This window comes from Eumetopias jubatus, unplaced genomic scaffold (assembly GCF_037043125.1).
Source record: "Eumetopias jubatus isolate StellerSeaLion01/CBP00866 unplaced genomic scaffold, mEumJub1_p1.0 scaffold_14, whole genome shotgun sequence".
NCBI classification, from domain to species: domain Eukaryota; kingdom Metazoa; phylum Chordata; class Mammalia; order Carnivora; family Otariidae; genus Eumetopias; species Eumetopias jubatus.
The window spans coordinates 102,567,838-102,588,815 of NW_028274820.1; the positions used below are offsets into that span (position 1 = coordinate 102,567,838).

Below are 20,978 nucleotides of genomic sequence, written 5' to 3' on the forward strand. Positions count from 1 at the left end.
ATGCTGTCTGCAAGAGTCTCATTTTAGACCCAAGACACCGCCAGATTGAAAGTGAGGGGGTGGAAAACCATTTACCATGCTAATGAACACCAAAAGAAAGCTGGGGTGGCAATCCTTACATCAGACAAATTAGATTTTAAAACAAAGACTGTAATAAGAGATGAAGAAGGACACTATATCCTACTTAAAGGATCTATCCAACAAGAAGATCTAACAATTGTAAATATATCTATGCCCCTAACGTGGGAGCAGCCAATTATATAAGGCAATTAATAACAAAAGCAAAGAAACACATTGACAACAGTACAATAATAGTGGGGGACTTTAACACCCCCCTGACTGAAATGGACAGATCATCTAAGCAAAAGATCAACAAGGAAATAAAGACTTTAAATGACACACTGGACCAAATGGACTTTACAGACATATTCAGAACATTCCATCCCAAAGCAACGGAATACACATTCTTCTCTAGTGCCCATGGAACAATCTCCAGAATTGATCACATCCTAGGTCACAAATCAGGTCTCAACTGGTACCAAAAGATTGGGATCATTCCCTGCATATTTTCAGACCACAATGCTTTGAAACTAGAACTCAATCACAAGAGGAAAGTCGGAAAGAACTCAAATACATGGAGGCTAAAGAGCATCCTACTAAAGAATGAATGGGTCAACCAAGAAATTAAAGAAGAATTAAAAAAATTCATGGAAACCAATGAAAATGAAAACACAACTGTTCAAAATCTTTGGGATACAGCAAAGGCAGTCCTGAGAGGAAAGTATATAGCAATACAAGCCTTTCTCAAGAAACAAGAAAGGTCTCAAATACACAACCTAAACCTACACCTAAAGGAGCTGGAGAAAAAGCAGCAAATAAAGCCTAAACCCAGCAGGAGAAGAGAAATAATAAAGATCAGAGCAGAAATCAATGAACTAGAAACCAAAAGAACAGTAGAACAGATCAACGAAACTAGGAGCTGGTTCTTTGAAAGAATTAACAAGATTGATAAACCCCTGGTCAGACTTATCAAAAAGAAAAGAGAAATGACCCAAATCAACAAAATCATGAATGAAAGAGGAGAGATCACAACCAACACTAAAGAAATACAAACAATTATAAGAACATATTATGAGCAACTCTATGCCAGCAAATTAGATAACCTGGAAGAAATGGGTGCATTCCTAGAGATGTATCAACTACCAAAATTGAACGAGGAAGAAACAGAAAATCTGAACAGACCTATAACCACTAAGGAAATTGAAGCAGTCATCAAAAATCTCCCAACAAACCAAAGCCCAGGGCCAGATGGCTTCCCAGGGGCATTCTATCAGACATTTAAAGAAGAATTAATACCTATTCTCCTAAAACTGTTCCAAAAAATAGAAATGGAAGGAAAACTTCCAAACTCATTTTATGAGGCCACCATTACCTTGATCCCAAAACCAGACAAAGACCCCATCAAAAAGGAGAATTACAGACCAATATCCTTGATGAACATGGATGCAAAAATTCTCACCAAAGTACTAGCCAATAGGATCCAACAGTACATTAAAAGGATTATTCACCATGACCAAGTGGGATTTATCCCTGGCCTGCAAGGCTGGTTCAACATCTGCAAATCAATCAACGTGATACAATACATTAACAAAAGAAAGAACAAGAATCATATGATCCTCTCAATAGATGCAGAAAAAGCATTTGACAAAGTACAGCATCCTTTCTTGATCAAAACTCTTCAGAGTATAGGGATAGAGGGTACGTACCTCAATATCATAAAAGCCATCTATGAAAAACCTACAGCAAATATCATTCTCAATGGGGAAAAGATGAGAGCTTTTCCCCTAAGGTCAGGAATGCGGCAGGGATGTCCACTCTCACCACTGCTATTCAACATAGTATTAGAAGTCCTAGCCACAGCAATCAGACAAAAAAAGAAATCAAAAGCATGCAAATCGGCAAAGAGGAAGTCAAACTCTCACTCTTTGCAGATGATATGATACTGTATGTGGAAAACCCAAAAGACTCCACCCCAAAACTGCTAGAACTCATCCAGGAATTCAGTCAAGTAGCAGGCTATAAAATCAATGCACAGAAATCAGTGGCATTCCTATACACCAACAACAAGACAAAAGAGAGACAAATCAAGGACTCGATCCCATTTACAACTGCACCCAAAACCATAAGATACCTAGGAATGAATTTAACCAAAGAGGCAAAGGATCTGTACTCAGAAAACTATAAAATACTCATGAAAGAAATTGAGGAAGACACAGAGAAATGGAAAAGCGTTCCATGCTCATGGATTGGAAGAACAAACATTGTGAAGATGTCAGTACTACCTAGAGCAATCTACACATTCAATGCAATCCCCATCAAAATACCATCCACCTTTTTCAAAGAAATGGAACAAATAATCCTAAAATTTGTATGGAACCAGAAGAGACCCTGAATAGCCAGAGGAATGTTGAAAAAGAAAAGCAAAGCTGGCGGCATCACAATTCCGGACTTCCAGCTCTATTACAAAGCTGTCATCATCAAGACAGTATGGTACTGTCACAAAAACAGACACATAGATCAATGGAACAGAATCGAGAGCCCAGAAATGGACCCTCAACTCTATGGTCAACTCATCTTTGACAAAGCAGGAAAGAATGTCCAATGGAAAAAAGACAGTCTTCAACAAATGGTGTTGGGAAAATTGGACAGCCACATGCAGAAGAATGAAACTGGACTATTTCCTTACACCACACACAAAAATAGACTCGAAATGGTTGAAAGACCTAAACATGAGACAGGAGTCCATCAAAATCCTTAAGGAGAACACAGGCAGCAACCTCTTCAACCTCAGCCACAGCAACTTCTTCCTAGAAACATCGCCAAAGACAAGGGAAGCCAGGGCAAAAATGAACTATTGGGATTTCATCAAGATAAAAAGCTTTTGCACAGCAAAAGAAACAGTCCACAAAACCAAAAGACAACCGACAGAATGGGAGAAAATATTTGCAAATGACATAACAGATAAAGGGCTAGTATCCAAAATCTATAAAGAACTTATCAAACTCAACACCCAAAGAACAAATAATCCAATCAAGAAATGGGCAGAAGACATGAACAGACATTTTTCCAAAGAAGACATCCAAATGGCCAACAGACACATGAAAAAGTGTTCAACATCGCTCGGCATCAGGGAAATCCAAATCAAAACCTCAATGAGATACCACCTCACACCCGTCAGAATGGCTAAAATTAACAAGTCAGGGAACGACAGATGTTGACGGGGATGTGGAGAAAGGGGAACCCTCCTACACTGTTGGTGGGAATGCTAGCTGGTGCAGCCACTCTGGAAAATAGTATGGAGGTTCCTCCAACAGTTGAAAATAGAGCTACCCTACGATCCAGCAATTGCACTACTGGGTATTTACCCCAAAGATACAAATGTAGGGAACCGAAGGGGTACGTGCACCCCGATGTTTATAGCAGCAATGTCCACAATAGCCAAATTGTGGAAAGAGCCAAGATGTCCATCGACAGATGAATGGATAAAGAAGATGTAGTATTATATACACGATGGAATATTATGCGGCCATCAAAAGGAATGAGAGCTTGCCATTTGCAACAACGTGGATGGAACTGGAGGGTGTTATGCTGAGTGAAATAAGTCAATCAGAGAAAGATATGTATCATATGACCTCACTGATATGAGGAATTCTTAATCTCAGGAAACAAACTGAGGGTTGCTGGAGTGGTGGGGGGTGGGAGGGATTGGGTGGCTGGGTGATAGACATTGGGGAGGGTATGTGCTATGGTGAGCACTGTGAATTGTACAAGACTGATGAATCACGGATCTGTACTTCTGAAACAAATAATGCAATATATGTTAAGAAAAAAAAGAAGAAGAAGAAGATAGCAGGAGGGGAAGAATGAAGGGGAGAAAGTCAGAGGGGGAGACGAACCATGAGAGACGATGGACTCTGAAAAACAAACTGAGGGTTCTAGAGGGGAGGGGGTGGGGGGATGGGTTAGCCTGGTGATGGGTATTAAGGAGGGCACATTCTGCGTGGAGCACTGGGTGTTATGCACAAACAATGAATCATGGAACACTACATCAAAAACTAATGATGTATGGTGATTAACATAACAATAAAAAATTATTTAAAAAAAAAGAAATAGTAAAGGAACGCTCCCACTGCTAGAAAGCCGTCCCCTTCCCGACATTTCATAGCCCTCACTCCTTTGGAGATGCTTTTCCAGGAAGTTTGCCCAACAGCCCCGCCCCCGGTAGCTAACAGAGCATAAGGCGGGGAAAATGCCTGGTGCCTCCCAGATAGAGCAAGGACAGACGCCACCCATGTCACTACATCCGCTGGATAGAGCTGAGCCTAGGCAGTCCCAACCCCATCCCCTCCCTCCGCTGCCTCCTGCAACAGGTACTAAGGAGGCCCTGCCCTTCGTCCCTCTTCCCAGTCCCAGCCCCTCCCAGCAGCCCGGTCTACACCAGAGGGGGAGGCAAGCTCTGTCCAGTGCAGTTTTAAAAACGAACAGCACTGGGTCTTGAACACCAAATGTGAGGCCATTTCCAGGTTATGGAATCTGGAATCTGGTCCTGATGCTAAAGGACCCCACATCCAACGGGGAAATGGGGAGTTGACAAAGTTAAAAGCAGGAATTAGAGGGGTTCCTGGGTGGCTCAGGGAATTGAGCCTCCGGCTCTTGATCTCAGCTCAGGTCCTGATCTTGAGTTCAAGCCCTGCACTGGGCTCCAAAACAAAATAAAGCAGTAATTAGAAAATAAAACCATTTCCTGTGTATACTCTGGTTTTAAATCCTTCAATAAATATAAACCAGCTTGGGATTACTTGCCTGACCCATGTCAGGGTCATGAGGTTGTTTCCATCTTTTTCACGACCAAGATGGAGCCGTGCAGACAGACCAATAACTGTAGGTTTTTCTAAGTAAACAAAAGCAAGGGGAGAAGGGTTTGACATCTGATTTCCTACAGAAAAGGAAAAGGTTGAGAAACTTCCAGGGCTAAGTCACGGGGTGAGGGGAAAGGGTCAGAGAGAGGGAATGCCACCTTCCTTCAGAGACTTAGCAACTTCCGGCGGGGAGGGGGGAGAAGTTGCCAGACTCTGACATTAAAACACCATTTCACGTGGGACGCCTGGGTGGCTCAGTCGGTTAAGCGGCTGCCTTCGCTTCGGGTCATGATCCCGGGGTCCTGGGATCGAGCCCCGCATTGGGCTCCCTGCTCAGCGGGAAGCCTGCTTCTCCCTCTCCCTCTGCCGCTCCCCTTGCTTGTGCTCTCTTTCTGTCAAATAAATAAAATCTTAAAAAAAAAAAAGAACATTTCATGCAACAACATCCAAAAAAACAAAAACAAACAAACAAAAAAAAACAAAAACCCACCAAGTTGACATTTATTTCCCAGTATGAAAAATGAAAAACACTTCTATCTGATCTGGTCATAAATGGACTGGTTTAGAAACACTGACGCACAGAAATTAATAGCATCTAACGAGTTCATACAAAGAATTAAAACAAAATGATTCAATTCAAGGGGGCTCGTTTCATATCTGAATACTCCCAGCAAGGCACCCAGGTGTGATTATCTATCCCCACACTTCTCAAAATGTGCTCAGCACAGGAAGCACCACCTTATGCATCTTGTGAAAATGCAAATTTTGATTCAGCGGATCTGGGGGGGCAGAGTGTATATCTCTAGCAAGCTCTCCGAATTGCCCAGAGTTGCCCCGAGTTGCCCATCCCACAGGCCAGTGCATCTGGGCAGATTCACACTTGAGGCAGCAAGAATAGAGGCTCCTGTCAATCACCCAGTGGGACTAGCCACTGCCGCCCCCAGCCCCAAAGTGGTCCCCTACACCAGGGGCTGGCAAACTTTTTATGGAAAAGGCCTGATAGTAAAGATTTTAGGCTTTGTGAGCCATTCAGTCTCTGTTGAGACTACTCACCTCTGCCCTTGGAGCATAGACCATGTGTGAACAAATAGGTGTGGCTGTGTTTCAATAAAACTTTGTTTACAGAAATACGTGACAGACTGGATTTGACTCTCAGGGTGAAATTTGCCAACCCCTGTCCAATACTCTGAACATATTTCTGGGTCATCTCTGTGGCCTTTTCTTACACAAGCTTATCTAAAAACCTCTATCTAAGGACTAGGTGGTGAGGAGGCCCTGGGGAGACAGAAGCAGGCCCTCCATTCTGAACCCCCACACACAGGGCCATGCCTCACTCATTTTAGCGGCCCTGCACCTGTTCGGCACAGCCCCATGAGGCGGCACTGTGCGGTGGGTGAAGGTGGAGACTCTGAGGCAGTCTGTCCGGATTTGAAGACTAGTTCTTCCCCTGTAGTCTGCCAAGGAGGGATAAATCCTACCTCACAGAAATTTCATAAAGCCACATAGAGATGCAAGGCTGCCGACTATGTTGGAATCAGAAAAAAAAAAAGCCCGAATAATGATCATTTGTTAATTCTACAGACCATAACCTACTTTCTTACCCTTCAGAAATGCTTACAACTATATATGTATACTATGTATTTATAGATGTATAAAGAAAATGAAAAAAGTTTTTTAAATTCCTCATATCATTTAAAAAGAAAGTGAAAAATAATAGGGGTGTGTGTGTGTAGAGAAAGAAAAAGGAAAGAAAGAGAGGGAAGGAAGGAAGGAGGGAAGGAAGGAGGGAAGGAAGGAAGGAAGGAAGGAAGGAAGGAAGGAAGGAAGGAAGGAAGGAAGGAAGGAAGGAAAGGAGGGAGGGAGGAAGGGAGGGAGGGAGGAAGGGAGGGAGGGGAGGAAAAAGTCTTGTTTCATGCCTCACATAGTTCTATAACCCCCCAGAAAGTTATAGTCAAAATTATAGATGCTTAAATACAATCTCAGCAGGTAAAAAGATTCTAAGTATAAGAGAGTTATTTTCACTTTACTTTGAACAGAAGGAAATCATAAAAAGGAAGTTCGCTACTTGGGATATAGAGTGAAACATATATTGGGTCTTACTGGGACCTTGTTTCCATGTCCCAAACTGGCCCTCACTTAAACCCATACATGTCAGCACAGAGAAAGATGTTTTCACAGCATACTATGTGCGGAAGAAAGGAAGAGCCCATCTTTTCTGGGCAGAATTATTTTCCTGTTGTTTCTGTTTAATCGGCATTCAAGAAAAGCGACAGCCCCTGTTCCTTGAATTGAGGCCACTGGCGTAGGACAGGTGGGAAGAGGAGAGGTGAGGTGAGGGGCAGGGCAGTGAGTGAGGGGCCCGGGGGACGGGGTGCCGGCCTCTCCAGAGGCCCCGGGCTCCTCTGGCCAGGGGCATGTGGAGGCCTAGGCAGGGTCTGCAGGGCTCACAGGATGACGGCAGCCACAGTCTTCCCCTTGGAGGGGGAGGGAGGCACTGAATTCTCCCCCAGTAGCTTTTTCTCGGACCCTTCCTCATCCTGAAAAAAACAGGGGAAATCAATCATTGCTGGGGAAAAGATGGGGCCTAGTTAGCTTCCTAGAACTTGAAATCGGGTAAATGGAAGAAGGAGGGGAAGGAAAAGGTACAGAGGAGGGGGAGCTACCCAGAGATCTGGGACAGGAAGGCACAAAGGAGGGTCTGAAGAGGCAGAGGGCAGCAGCTAACCCAAACACGGTGCTGGCGCACGCTCCCCAAACAGCAAAGGACTGAGCTGAGTGCTGGAAAGAAGCTGAGGGATGCTCCTGGCCCTGATGTTCCTCCCTGTTCCCAGAGCTTCACCAAACAGACCCCATTCTTTCCCCTTGTGCCTCCCTCACAGCTCACCAGGGGCTGGGAGCTCTGGCCACACAAGCTTCGAAGACCCATGCCCAGGGAAGCCAAGGATATGATGACCTGCAGGACACAGCCAGCCAGGAGCAGAGTATGGATGCCTAGGAATAAATTCTGGAGATAAACGAAGCAAAAAGACAGAGTCAGGAGTCTGCTCCTCTGAGTCTGCTCTTACTACCACCTTATCAACCTGGCCAGGTATCAGACTCTGTCCAACTGACTACTTGCCACTGAAGCAGATTACATTTTCCAACCATGGGGCACCCATAGCTTCCACCCCATTTGCTTGTCTGCAATGTGACCTTACCACACCTGGTGAAGAGCTGAGTCTATTTCTCTACTCCTAGAATCTGGAACAGCCCGTAACTGTTTTGGACAACAAAATACAGTGGAGGTGACACTGTGCTGGTAGCTTCCATTTCCCACCTCCTGAAATATTCACAGTGAGATACTTCCTGTTGGAACCTAGTTGCCATGCCATGATAAGCCCAAACCACATGGAGAAGCCACTGTAGGCTCTCTGGTTGATAGCCTCAGCTGAGCTCCCAGCCATGTGAGCGCCATCTTGGAGCTCCAACCCACTCGAGCTCTCAGAAGACTTCACCCCCCACTGACATCTGACAACAATTGCATGAGAAAACCCAAGTGAAGATTGCCTATCTGAGCCCAGCCAGCCCACAGAATGTGAGAAGTAATGATAAATGAGAGTCTTAAGCCAAACCGTGTTGGGTGTTGTGTTTACACAATAGGTAACTAGGACAGCCGCACACCAGAAAAGATAGAAGGGCGTTCTGTGATATTCTCTCTTAAATGTCTGCCCTTTGCTCCTCATCCCCGTTGATTCAGGAATTCTTATGCCATGAGGGTCTGAGAAATGTCTCCAGCTTAAGTTAAAACCTCCTGAACCAAAGACCTAGGATGAGGTCCACACTCCAAGAACCTACATCTCTAGGCCTGCCAGTGCCCCAGCTCCTTGCAAACAGATAGTTGTGCTAGGTTCCTGGAAGACTGGACTCTGTTCTCACTATCAGCATTTGCATGTAGGTTCTGCACCTATCCTCATTCTACCGTGACATGCGACTCCTTTGCCATGTCTCTTTGTACCCAGTGGTCGGGGTGGCAGTTTCTGGGGACTCACACACAGAGTTGATGTAAAGGAAGCCATCACTTGGCGAGGTTAAGCTGTTCACACAGAGGACAACAGCAACCACGGCCATGGAGACGCTAGCCAGCGTGAGCAGACCTGATGCACAGCCCTAGAAGGGAAAAATGCAGGGCGCAGACCCTCCTGGCCCCAAACCTGTCTCTTCTTCCTCACTTCCTGCCCCGGGAAACCCTCCCCACCCCTCCAGGAAAGATCCCAGGACATTAAGAACCAAAGAGAAGAAGACCAAAAAATAGAGCAGGAAAACAGACATGGGAGGGGGCAGAGAACACCCAAGACTCACTGGGAGTTTGCCCTGGTGCTTCTCATGGACGATGGCCCCAGCTCCTGCTACAAGAGCCTGCAGAGAGAAAACACCGGAAAAGGCTTCCAGTTTACTCTCCTGAAGTGACTCCCCCACCCATTCCCAGGACAGCCGATTCGAAGCAGGATCCAAGGGACTGGCAAAGACATGGAGCAGATGGATAGGACTCCATCAGAGCTGCCCTGCCTTCCCAGTCTGGCCTGAAGGAGGAAAGTACAGAGTGACAGGGATTGGCTTGCCCCTCAAGGCGACTTCCTCCTGGTGAAGGGCATTTGGATCCCGGTCTTTGGTTTCTTCCCCAAATCCCTGACCCAGATCCGAAGGAACTTTCTCCTTGCCCATAAGCCACTTGCCTGCCACCGAGCTTACAGCCCCTTCCTGACTCACCACAGACCCTGCCCAGAAGGTGCAGCCTGAGGCACGCAGCTCTGCCCAGGGCCCGAAGCAGAGCAACCCTCCAAGAGCACAGCTCACAGCCCCCAGCAATATCTGGATCACCTGCAAGACAGGGTGAAAAGCCACCTCCCTTCCCACCAGCCCACACGTCCCAGGAGAGGCCACCCAACTCGTACCTGGCTGGCTTTCCTCTACTTTTCCCGTCTTGACCTCTCTGCAGCTTTGCTTCTGGAAGGTTCCGTCCCTTTCACATCCATGAAGCAGCATGCTGGGGCTCTCCTCCGTCTCCCTGACGTGTCAGGCCTTTGTCATGGCTTTTTCCTCAGCGCCACTCTTTGTCATCCCACTGGATGACTCCCACTTTTTTCTCCTCATTCCCCCTTAGGAGTCCCACCATCTTGCCCACGATAAGCTGAAAGGACCCCTTTCAAGAAAGGAGTGTGTTAGCTCACAGCCTTCGGTGGTCAGCAGCTTCAGGGTCCCTTCGCCTCTCAAGCCACAGGCACACTCTTTGGGGATGGCCACCCAGCCACTGGTGAAGCAAGGCGGTGGATGCGGCGGTCATTTCCACCCAACGTGGCTCTCTGATAAAGTGGCCATTCTTGCTCCCAAGCTCCCCACGGGGCTGGCAGAGACTTTGTCAGGCCTGCATCATAATCTGGAGGCTCCCCTTGCCCAGTCTTGGTCCCTCCTTTCTCATTCATAGGTGTGACACTCCAACAAACCTTTTGCACATTTAACGCTGACTCATGTCTGCTTCCTGGAGAACCCAGCTATCATTGCCTCTTGGCCGTCGCCAGCTTCTCAGCCTGCCAGCGCCTCAGATCTGCCACATCCGAGTTCCACACCCCACCTGCACCTCCAGTGTCTGCCTCGCTTGCCTTCCAGGGCCTCGGGCTCCTGGTCACACCAAACCTCAGCATGTTCTTGGATTCCTCTCCTCCGTCGTACACCAAGCCCACTCACTCCCAAGTCACAGAGACGTCATCCATAGATGACGGAGACTCCTCTCTTTCCTTGGCATCTCTGGCTGGGCCCAGGCAGGCACAGACCCTCCACCCTTCTTCCCTGGACACCTCCTGGCTGGGAGGCAGGTTCATTAAAAAGCCCAGGTTCCTGCTGGGAAACCACCCGTAGCCCTCCCACTACTGAAGCTGATTCAGGACAATTTCTCACCTTGTCAGTCAAGACTCTCAGCAGTAGAGCCTTGGGCTGCATTTCCAGTCTGATCTGCCTTGAGTCCCATTCTCTTTACTCTGACAGAACTTGCCTGAAGCTTTCTGGCTTCTTCACCCTTGCTCCTGACATTATCTTGACCTGGAATTCCTTTCCTTCCATCTTTCACCTCTATCTGTCTACATACACTCTTCCTCCATGCGAGGTCTGGCTCAGATGCCAACTGCCGCAGGCCGATCCCCAAGGATGTCACCTGCTCTACCTTTCATTCTAGGCATGCATGTAGTGGTGTGTTCCCTTCCGATGGATGTTGAGCCCTTTTAGGTTATAGACTAGGGACTCTCTCTGTAGTTTTCTCCAAAATGCCTATAATAGTGCCTCGCATCTGCAGGCCCTCAGTCCACATGGGTTCCGTGAAACTCAGCTAACAGCCACCTGTCCCCCACCTCCGCTGGGACAACCCCCACTGTCCCAAGGAAGAGGCCCATCATTCTTTTCCACCTAAATGTGTAGGGGAACCTGCCAAAACTTTCTTTTCCCAAAAAAGATGGGATACAAATAATAAGTTCTCATAAAGAGTCAACGCACTTTTTTTTTCATCCCATTGAAGGAGAGTTACCATCCTCTGCACCACCTGCTCCTCTTACCCCTAATACCAGCTGCCCATAGCTCACCCTGGCCTCGGAAGGGCCGGTGTCCCAACGGCGAGAAAAGAGCTCCTTCAGAGAAGCCCCAGCTTTTAACAATTGTGCCAAAGCTGATTCCTGGTGGATGTGGATATTGATGTGGCTGGGCTGGGACAGTGTAGAGACCACATCGATTCCATTCACAGTCACCATGTTTTGGGTCATCCTGCCTGCTGGGAAGAAGACGTAGAAAACTGAGGTCTGGGAACCAGCGAAGATAAAAAGGAATATGTTGCATGAGTGAAGGGAGAGAAAACAGTCCCTTGTCAAGATCCAAAGGATCTTCCCAGAGCAGGTAGCTGTGTCACAGTGGCCTTAACCTGGGATGCAAATCCAATCACCTCTAGAGTTCTTCACCACATATATTCTTGGGCCTCTCCCCAGAATGGTCTGACGCAGTTTGTTTGGGTCTTGGGTTGGGCAAGGAAAGGAATCTGAATTAGTTCAGGGACTTAATATATATATGTATACATTATACTTCCATATGGTTAAAAAATTCAAAAGATATAAAAGGATATACCTATAAAACCCTCCCTCCCATCTTTCTTTCCCAGCCACCTAGTTGCCTAATGTTATCATTTTTTATATATCCCACAATGACATTTTTGCATAGAGAAGCATATAAAATATATTCTCCTCCCCCTTTTCCCACAAATGGCAGGATACTACATAAACTAACTGCACAATGATTTGTTCACCGAACTGTGTTTTGAAGATAATCATACATCAGTCCATAAAATGCTTTCTCACTCATTTGTCTGACTGCACAGTGTTCCTTTGTCTGAATGCATCATGATTGTTTTCAGCAGGCTCCTATTTCTTTTAAGGTTTTATTTATTTATTTAAGAGAGAGAGAAGAGAGAGTGAGAAAGCATAAGCAGGGGGAGTGACAGAGAGAGAGGGAGAAACAGCCTCCCCAAGGAGCAGGGAGCCAAATGCGGGGCTCCGTCCCAGGACCCTGGGACCATGACCTGAGCCGAAGGCAGATGTTTAACCAGCTGAGCCACCCACGCACCCCTCAGTCAGCTCCTATTGATAGACATCAATTTCCTCTTGCAAACAATGGGGAATTGGCAGGTCAATGGGAATATGCGTGTGTCATTTCAAAAAATATTGCCCTGTGTGGGGCTACCCCATGCCATTCACAAACAGAAGCAAGGTCAAGGAATGTCCACTGCCCCTCTCAATGGCCAGCAGGAGGTGTCAGCAAACTTTTTAATCTTTTTCAAATATATATCAGTTAAATTACATCCCTTTATAGATTTTAATCAGTTTTATGCAGCAAAATGCCTCCTTTATGGTGGATATCTCAGCGAGGTTTGACAAATTCGTACATTTGTACAACCCCAGCTACAATCAGGGTAGAGAACATTTCTATGTTGCAAAAATTCCTTAATGTTCTCTCCCCAATAAACCCCTCGACCCTGGCCCAAGGCAACCAGTGATCTGCTTTCTGTGACTATTCCAGTATAGTTTCAGTCCATAGTTCTCTTAGTATGAGTGATATTGGTCATCTTTTCATATGTTTAAGACCCCTTTTCTCCTTCTTTTGTGAGTTCTCTGTCCATACCCAGGTCCTTCTTGTTTTACTGTTTTGTATACGATCTTGGGTATTCGAAAACTTATCATCTGTGACATGATTTCCAAATATTTCTTTGCAATTTATGATTTATTTTTTGATTAACCAATTTCCATCTTTATTTGATTTCTGGATTATATACCATACTTAAAAAGGACTTTACCACATCAAGATTATAAAATAATTCTTCCCTGTTTTCTTCTAAGTAGTGTTATGCTTTCAGTTTTCGCATTTAAATGTTGATCCATCTGGGATTTATCTTGTAAGTTGGAAGATACAGATCCAAGTTGTTGTGGGGTTTCTTTCCCCAGGTGGTTAATTTCTGAAGGGTATGTTCTGTTTGAGGAATATATTACCTTTCTCCTACTGATTTAAAATGTTCTCCCGAGCAAAAATGAAATTCTCCTAGGAATTCGAATCTATTCTAGTCTTTATATTCTGTTCATTGGTGAGTCTGATGAGTCAGGTACCATTGCCACTATTTTAATGATGGGTATGGAGTTTAATATTTAATTGAGTTATTTTGTGACCCTCCTCGTGTTATTTTTTCTTTCATGCCTTTTTTGCTAGGTTACGTCTCCATATGCACTTTGGAATCAACTTGCAAAGCTCCAAAAGTAATTCTAATAGGCATCCCACTTTGGCATCACTGATGGAAATCACAACGGTATTAATAACGATTCTAACATCAGCAAGATGGCAACCCTAAAGTCTTCCCTTGTATTCTATGTCCTTTACAGAGCAGTGTCATTCTTGTGCCTACCTGGTCTCCTTAGTGGTATAAAGGACAGGTGTTGGACAATTCTATAGATGCACAAGTAGGTTCAGACTTGTTCACAGACACATACAAGGAAGTCTGGCCCGGATTCCAGCCAGATCTCTCCCTTGGGTCCCAGGAGCCAGCATCATGGGGCAGCCCTGAATGTGCCTTTGGCTCCAGCTCCCACTGAGCCCCTGGGTACCACCACTTCCCCCACCACACTCCAACCCTAGCTCAGCTGAGCCCCCTGCTCTTCTCCTGGACCAGGCTGGTCCCATGAGGACTCTCTTCCCATGCCCCCCAGACTCCAGGGTGTGAGGCTCATCCCTGCCGCCCTGGTCACTCTCTCTGTCTCGCTCCTTTCAGTGTTCCTGGAGCTGGGGAGAGAAGACCAGGACCCATGCTACATCCTGGGCCCTCTACCTTCCAGCTTCACTCTGAAGGACCTCTCACCACCAGACCGCCTGAGCTTTAGCCACCCCACCAGGAATAAAGGAGGGCTGAGGCCTGGTGAGGTTGCTGGAGCCAGACACATTCTCCTGCCCCTCCCCAGGTCACACCCTGTCTAGGCATCCCTCCGCACCCTAGCAAGTCCTATGGGAACTGGGAGCAGCATCCCATGAGATAGGATGGGGGCTTTGGGGGCCAGCCTTGAAGACTCCTCAAGAGAGGAAGGTCCTATGGTGAGAGTCTCCTGGGAAGGGGACACCTGGTCTGTAGGGACCCTGCTCACCTGCTGTCCTCTGGGAGCCTCAGCAGAGCAGGGCTGGGAGGATCCACAGGCAGCTAGCTGAGGACCAGTAGATGGGAAAGAGAAGAGCAGAAGGAGAGGTGGAGGGAAGAGGGTCTGACCTTCAGCTTTGCAACATCCCAGAAAACAGCTAGGGCAAAGGGGCCCCTCTAGGGGGATTCCATCTTGAGTAGATAACCAGGCTGGTGAGAAAGACAGAGTGCACGCATATGAGTGCACACACACACACACACACACAACACATACACACACTCATACGGACTCTCACAACACAGACAGGGCCCACACTCACAGCACCTGCAGACCTGTGTTGAGAAAGCACCTGCAAAAGTGGTCATGGGGGACTGGACAGCTTCCAGGGGTTTCCCAGGGCTTATCAGCTTTATGGGCTCCCAGGCCACCCACCTCATGCCCACACTCCAGGCCAGAGCCCAGGGATGGGCTGGCAGCTGGAAACCCCCCACACAGGGGCCCCTCTGCCTGGCTATCTTCCAGAGAGGTTGCTGCTAAAATTCAGCAAGCCCCTCCTCCACCCTGCCCTTCTGGTGCTCCACCAATTTCCTCCTCTGTCTGCCTGGTTCCCAGCTCCAGCTCCAGCTCAGCCCAGCCCAGCTGGCCATCCCTGTGGCACACTCAGCCCCGGGGGCCCTAGGGAGAGCAGGTGAGGTGGGGCCCACCACCAGGCAGCCCTTTCCCAGGACACTTCCCCACTGGACTCCCCACTTACCCCCTCACAGGCGTCCAAAGCCTGGCCCAGAGCTTGCTGGGGATGGAGGGAGGGAGGAACCAGCCACCAGTGGACCATGGACTCCAGGAAGGTGGCAGGAGCAGAGACCAGGTGCCCCTGTTTGATGCCAAGTCCGGCTGGCCTTGACCTCTACCTTCACCTGCAACTGGTTCCTTCATTGTTGGTGGGGGGAGCTTCAACAGGCCAGGTGGAGCAGAGTGACTACTGGTGGAGAGGGAGGAACTTAGGAGCTGAGGGGTGTCCCCAGGCCCACCTGCAGAGTAGCTATAGCAACGGGAGCTCAACAGGCAGTGGGGCCTGGGGTTCTGCCCCGTAGCCTGAGGGCTCAGGGTGGGGGTTGTGACGGCAGGCTGGCAGAAGAGGATGGGGAGGTGAGGACTGCGGGGCACTGCTTGGTCCAGACCCTGACGCCGTGGGAGGAGGAGGGGACAGCAGATCTGGGGTGAAGGGGGAGGTTCCAGTGGGCTCAGCGGTCGCCACTGTACCAGCAGTCAGGCTGTCCTGACGTGACACCCTGGAGAAAGGGCCAAGGACGTTGCTCTGTGACCAGAGACCTCCACCAGTCCCAACGGCCAATGGGATCTTTGAACACATCCTCCAACTTTTCCTCGCTCACCCTCCCTTCCTCTCTCCCAGACAGATGTCCGCAGGCATGGGGACAGCAGACGGTGGTGAGGCGGACCCTGGGACCTCACAGCCCACCCACATCCACGTGCACATCCACCAGGAGTCAGCTCTGGCCACGCTCCTGATACGTGGGTGCTTCCTGCTTCGGTCCCCTGCCCCTGGCGCCACCTCCCAGACCTGGGGCAGAAGCCGGATGCTGGTGGCCTCCTGGGTGAGTAGGGGCCCAGAGGGGCTCCCGGGCTCCCTGTGTCAGGAAAAGAAGACCCTCCTTTTGCTGTGCACGCTCATGGCCAAGCTCTTGGAACTGGAGGCTCAGCCAGTTTTATCTCCTTATTAGAAATCCAGATTGCCTGTGATCTATTTCTGACTTTTTTTTACTAACTTACTGGCTTTCTCAATAAAAGCTGAAGGAGGGTGGGCTTTGGGCTAAAAGGGTGCGGGGGAGCCATGGCCATTTACAGTCCCAGCCAGTGGAGCCCTGAGCTACCCTCTCCCCTCTGCCAGACCCAGCGTGGGCTGGCTTGCCCTCCTCCTTCCCCCCTCCCCTCCTTCTCCTTCACGTGGTTCCTGTTGTTTATACCTGGAGTGGCAGGTCCTTAAAGCTGCCTGAGACATGGGGGCAGAGTGTTGCTCCTGGGCCCAGGGATCTGGGAGCCAGCTTCTTAGGTTCTTCTTCTTCCTCCAGGTGGGTGCAGATCATGCTGGGGGTGTTGAGTGGAGTTCTGGGGGGCTTCCTCCAAATCTTCTATGACTGCACCTTGTGTGGCTCAGGAGCTGCCATCTGGACAGGGGCTGTGGTGAGTCGGGCAGGAGGAGGGTCGATGGGCCAAGAAGGGACAGATTCGCCTCCTGTCAGAGGTGATAGACCATCACCATCACCAGGATACTGTAAAATGTCAGCAGTCGAAAAGCCCCGAAGTTATCGAGGCTGATTCCCTGTTTCTACAGATGAGAAAATAGCCAAGGGAAGTGGTGGTCTGACCAAAGTCACATGGCCAGTTTTCGTGGTTTCCCGCCAGCCTGGCCGCCTCCCCCCAGGTTCAGCAGCAAGCATCAACCAAAGACCTAGGACCCAGCTCATTTCCAGACTCTTGCACTGAGATGGGGAGCAGAACATACCAGAGAGGGTATAGTCTACAAGATAAGGTCAACTCCTCGTCATTTCCCATAGCCTTCTGCGGGTCCTCCACGCAGTGGGAATCTGGTGAGTGCCACCAAAGGAGAGTGGTGAATGTCCACAGATGGGTGTGTGCCATCTGCAATAGGGGCTTGGGGGCAGGTCGTGGTAGCACCAAGGGGCCCTTCGGCACACCCACACTCACAGAATACTGACTGAGAGAAGAGCCAAAAGTAATCATCCTCGTCCACCCAATGGCAAAACACTCAGATTAGTTATAGCATCACCAAACAGGATTCGAATCCATCTGTCCATTCGAATCCACCAGACTTCCTGTTCTGTCAGCCCAGGTGACGGGGTCACAGGGCACTGCCGGGACAGGCGCCTGGACCAGAGGCCACCCACAGACCCATCCTGCACTGAGAGCTTCCCCAACAAACTAGGGCTTCCACGCCCCCATCTGGAACCTCCATAAAGCACCCTTGCTTTAAAAGGAGGGTTTTGGAGAAGGGAGGGAGGGCTCTTCGATGTCACTAAAACAGAGGGTCCTGCCACCTCAGGAGTTTGACCCAGGCCTAACTAACTACAGACAACAAAGCTTAGCTCAAAACCTCGGGTCCACATGGAGTGTTCCAAGGAAGGACCGGCCAATCGTTGGCTCTGTCCGTGGGGGTTGCAAAGGGAAACAGAAGCAGGCAGCCGGAGGGCTTGCATCTCCTGGGCTAGCCCCAGTCTGGCTTCCATCTGTCCCCAGGCTGTGCTGGCTGGAGCTGTCGCCTTCATTTACAAGAAACGGGGTGGCATCTACTGGCTGAGTTTCGGGAAGGGCTGGGGTGGGACGCCAGGCCCAGAAGCTGGAGACCGCCCCAACCAAGCCTCCTGCCCAGAGCCCACCCATGTCTCCCCGGCTGGGCTCCCGGAGAGACTGAGTCTCCAAGGTCTCAGTCTCACCAGGCCTTGCTGAGGACCCTGCTCGCCCTGGCAGCTTTCTCCACGGCCATTGCCGCCATCGTCACTGGGGCTCGTAATTTCTATGAGCACCACTTTTATTTTAGAGACTATATCTGTCATGTCTCCTCGACGGCCTGGTCTCAGGCCACCGCGCCCCCTAGCACCCCAAGTCCGGACGAAGCCAGAAGGATGCACCTGTGCCTCTCCCACCTGAGCATGCTGAAGGTGGCGGTGGGGGGGGTGCAGAGGAAGGGGTGCAGCAGGCGCTGGGCAGGGAGGGCCAAGATGGTAGCTCGCGTCACCTGTTCCACACCCAGCTAGACTACTCTCACCACAGCTGTGGCATTGAACAGACTAGAAACAGTCCCTGTGCTTGGCAGTGTTCCAGACTCATGGAAAACACAAACATTGAAATACTCATAAATGAACCAACATTGCAAGGGTGCAAAGTGCTGCAGAGGGATTAAATGCACATCCTCCCTGGATCCTCTCCAGCCTTCAGGCTGCCGGGGCACCGAATAGTAGCCTGAGCCTGTCACTGTTCAGATGAGGACACTGAGGCCTGGTGAGAGGGGTTTCTGGCTGCTCTCTGCATGCTAGACTTGTCAACACCCCCTCCCTCGTGCAGGGCTCCTTCCTCAACCCCTCCAGAAGCTACAGATGTGAGGATGAAGGGGGAGAGAGAGGCCCTGTGTTGAAAATGAGGGAGAGACAGAGCAGATGGCATAGTCACTCTGGTGCCAACAGCTTTGGTCCTCTGTCCCCAGGCCCTGTTCATAAGCTTTTAGGTCATGCTGTTGGGTGTCTGGGTTCTGCTGCTTCTGGCATCTCTGGTTCCCCTGTGTCTGTACTGCTGGAGAAGGTCCCGATGTAAGAAGGTGAGTCCCTAAAGTATGTGTCTGTGTTTGGGTGGCAGGGGTGTCCAGAGGAGCAGAGATGGAGAAGGCATGGCTTGGGGAGGGAAAAGGACCCTTAGAGTGAGTCCCAAGGGGCACCGTGCCTATCTTTCTACCCCAGTGGGGGCCCGGCCCAGAGAGCCCCTGGCCCTGACCAAGTGGCCCCCAGGACAAAGACCCCAGGAAGCCAGGAAAGTCTGTATCCATGGTGGGACGCTGGGGCTTTTGGCATCAGGTACTATGAGGCTATGCTGGATCCGGTTGGCTCCAGGACGAAGCTGTGCTGGAGGAAAGAATTTGCACCTCCTCTCCCCACACTGTCCTGCCCCTCTGCCTCCCTTAGGAAACAGACCAGAAGAAACTGCTGGAACTGAGTGAAATCTAGCTCTGCTTTTCCTGAGTACTCATGCCTGGACTCTTTCTGGAGTGGGCGTCCCTTGTCTCTGGCTCCTGGGAGAAGGACCAGGCTGGGGAAAAGGGACTCTGCACTAGCTCTAGTTATCCTTCCTTCCCCCTCCCGCGCCCGTGCCATGGCCACAGCCACTGCCATGGCCCCCTCCACCAATCATCACACCACTCTTGCCCATTTCTGGCTCACCTTGCACCCTCCCGCCCTGCTTCACGGCCCCTCGTGAGCCGGGATGACAATAAACTGTCCTGTTGTTTCTCCCAGCTTCTTGCTTAGTTATTCCAGGGAACGTCTCTTGGGCAAGGCAGAGGAGGATGAGGCAACACAACCCTACGATGCTCCTCCATCTCCCAACCTCCCATCTGGGTCTGGAGTTGCCGGCCTTGAAAGTAAACTCTCTTAGAGGCTGGTTCTGGGACTGGAGGTCCAAATGCCTGCGCACCAAGGGTGAAGGGGGTGCGGACTCTGAGCCCCTCTCCCTAAAATTCAGATTTAAGAGACTGAAGGCTGGGCAAACTGAGAATTGGATTTTTTTTTTTTTTGGCTGTTTGGAAATTGTAAGAAATAGATAATATAACACCAAAATGCAGTCACTTTGGAAATCATTTTGTGAAAGAAAGATGATGACGTAGAAACCCTGAATTTGTCCCATGAAAAGGTACCCACGACTGCGAGACACGCCACAAATCGTGTATGTTTAAGTTCATGGCCATCTTGAATAGGCCCCAGTGGAAGTAGTATCATGAATTCAGAGTGCTGAGTCTTGAAAGCACACACTCAGTGCTCCACTGGAAGGATCCGTAGGACTCCGCACAGGGTTGTACTCATGGCTACATTTTAGCCACAGCACCATCAACAAGGGACAAAGGCGCATCAGGCGGACTCTGGAGGAATCCGGGTTCAGGTGTCCTATGTCCTCCCACCACTGAGGCCGCACAGTAACACTGTTCAAAGGTGGACTTTGAGACCAGAAAACGAAGAGGCCACTCCATAAAGTTTATACACAGTTTGATTCAGGCTCACATACTGACGGCGGTGCGGGGGGGGGGGGGTCCACGGCAGCTACAGAGCTAATCTCTGCAAAGTCCCGACCTCAGTCCTCAGATTTTGTAGAGCGACCACACACGAAGAAGGGCACTGTCTGAGATCAAAGGATTCGCATGCACATCAGACAACTTGCATGCTCCTAATTGACAGCGACCCTTCATTTAGACCTTGTGGCGCTCCTGTGCATCAGGAAAGGGAAAGACTGTGTTATCTCTAACAGATGGGGGGCTCCCTATCCCAACCTTGGCTGGCATTTCTATCTAGCAAACATGAACAAGATGGGGGGCCAAGGACGAAGCAGTATGGTCGGCTCTCCTACAAACACATATGCAGTGTTTCTGCTCAAGGAAGCCCGCTGAAGACTCAGAGCCCAGGGTTTTTACTGGAGGCTCTCAAATAAAATACATTAAAAGAAGCTTCAAACACATCAGACTAAAATTTCAGACCAGGAGGATGTATTAAAAGCAGTCAATGCCAGCATTACATCACATCCTTCCTGGCAAGGGATGAGTAGATTAAAGGGGTATGAGGTCTTTGTGTTGTTTGGAAAAGAAGTA

General features: G+C 49.2%; 2 protein-coding genes across 2 annotated transcripts; one reads left to right on the forward strand and one right to left on the reverse strand.

Annotated features, from left to right (window-relative positions):
* Positions 1–7,363: 7,363 nt before the first annotated feature.
* Positions 7,364–14,639, reverse strand: TMEM176B (transmembrane protein 176B). Its single transcript, XM_028089201.2, is given in 7 exon segments — positions 7,364–7,456; positions 7,804–7,923; positions 8,835–9,065; positions 9,258–9,314; positions 9,666–9,776; positions 11,498–11,709; positions 14,609–14,639. Coding segments are annotated over 6 exon segments (816 nt in total). The 5' UTR covers positions 11,702–11,709; positions 14,609–14,639.
* Positions 14,640–16,014: 1,375 nt separating this feature from the next.
* TMEM176A (transmembrane protein 176A) lies at positions 16,015–19,350 on the forward strand. The gene is given in 6 exon segments (XM_088018401.1): positions 16,015–16,212; positions 16,697–16,798; positions 17,873–17,928; positions 18,057–18,294; positions 18,837–18,947; positions 19,309–19,350. Coding segments are annotated over 6 exon segments (747 nt in total).
* The last annotated feature ends 1,628 nt before the right edge of the window (positions 19,351–20,978 follow it).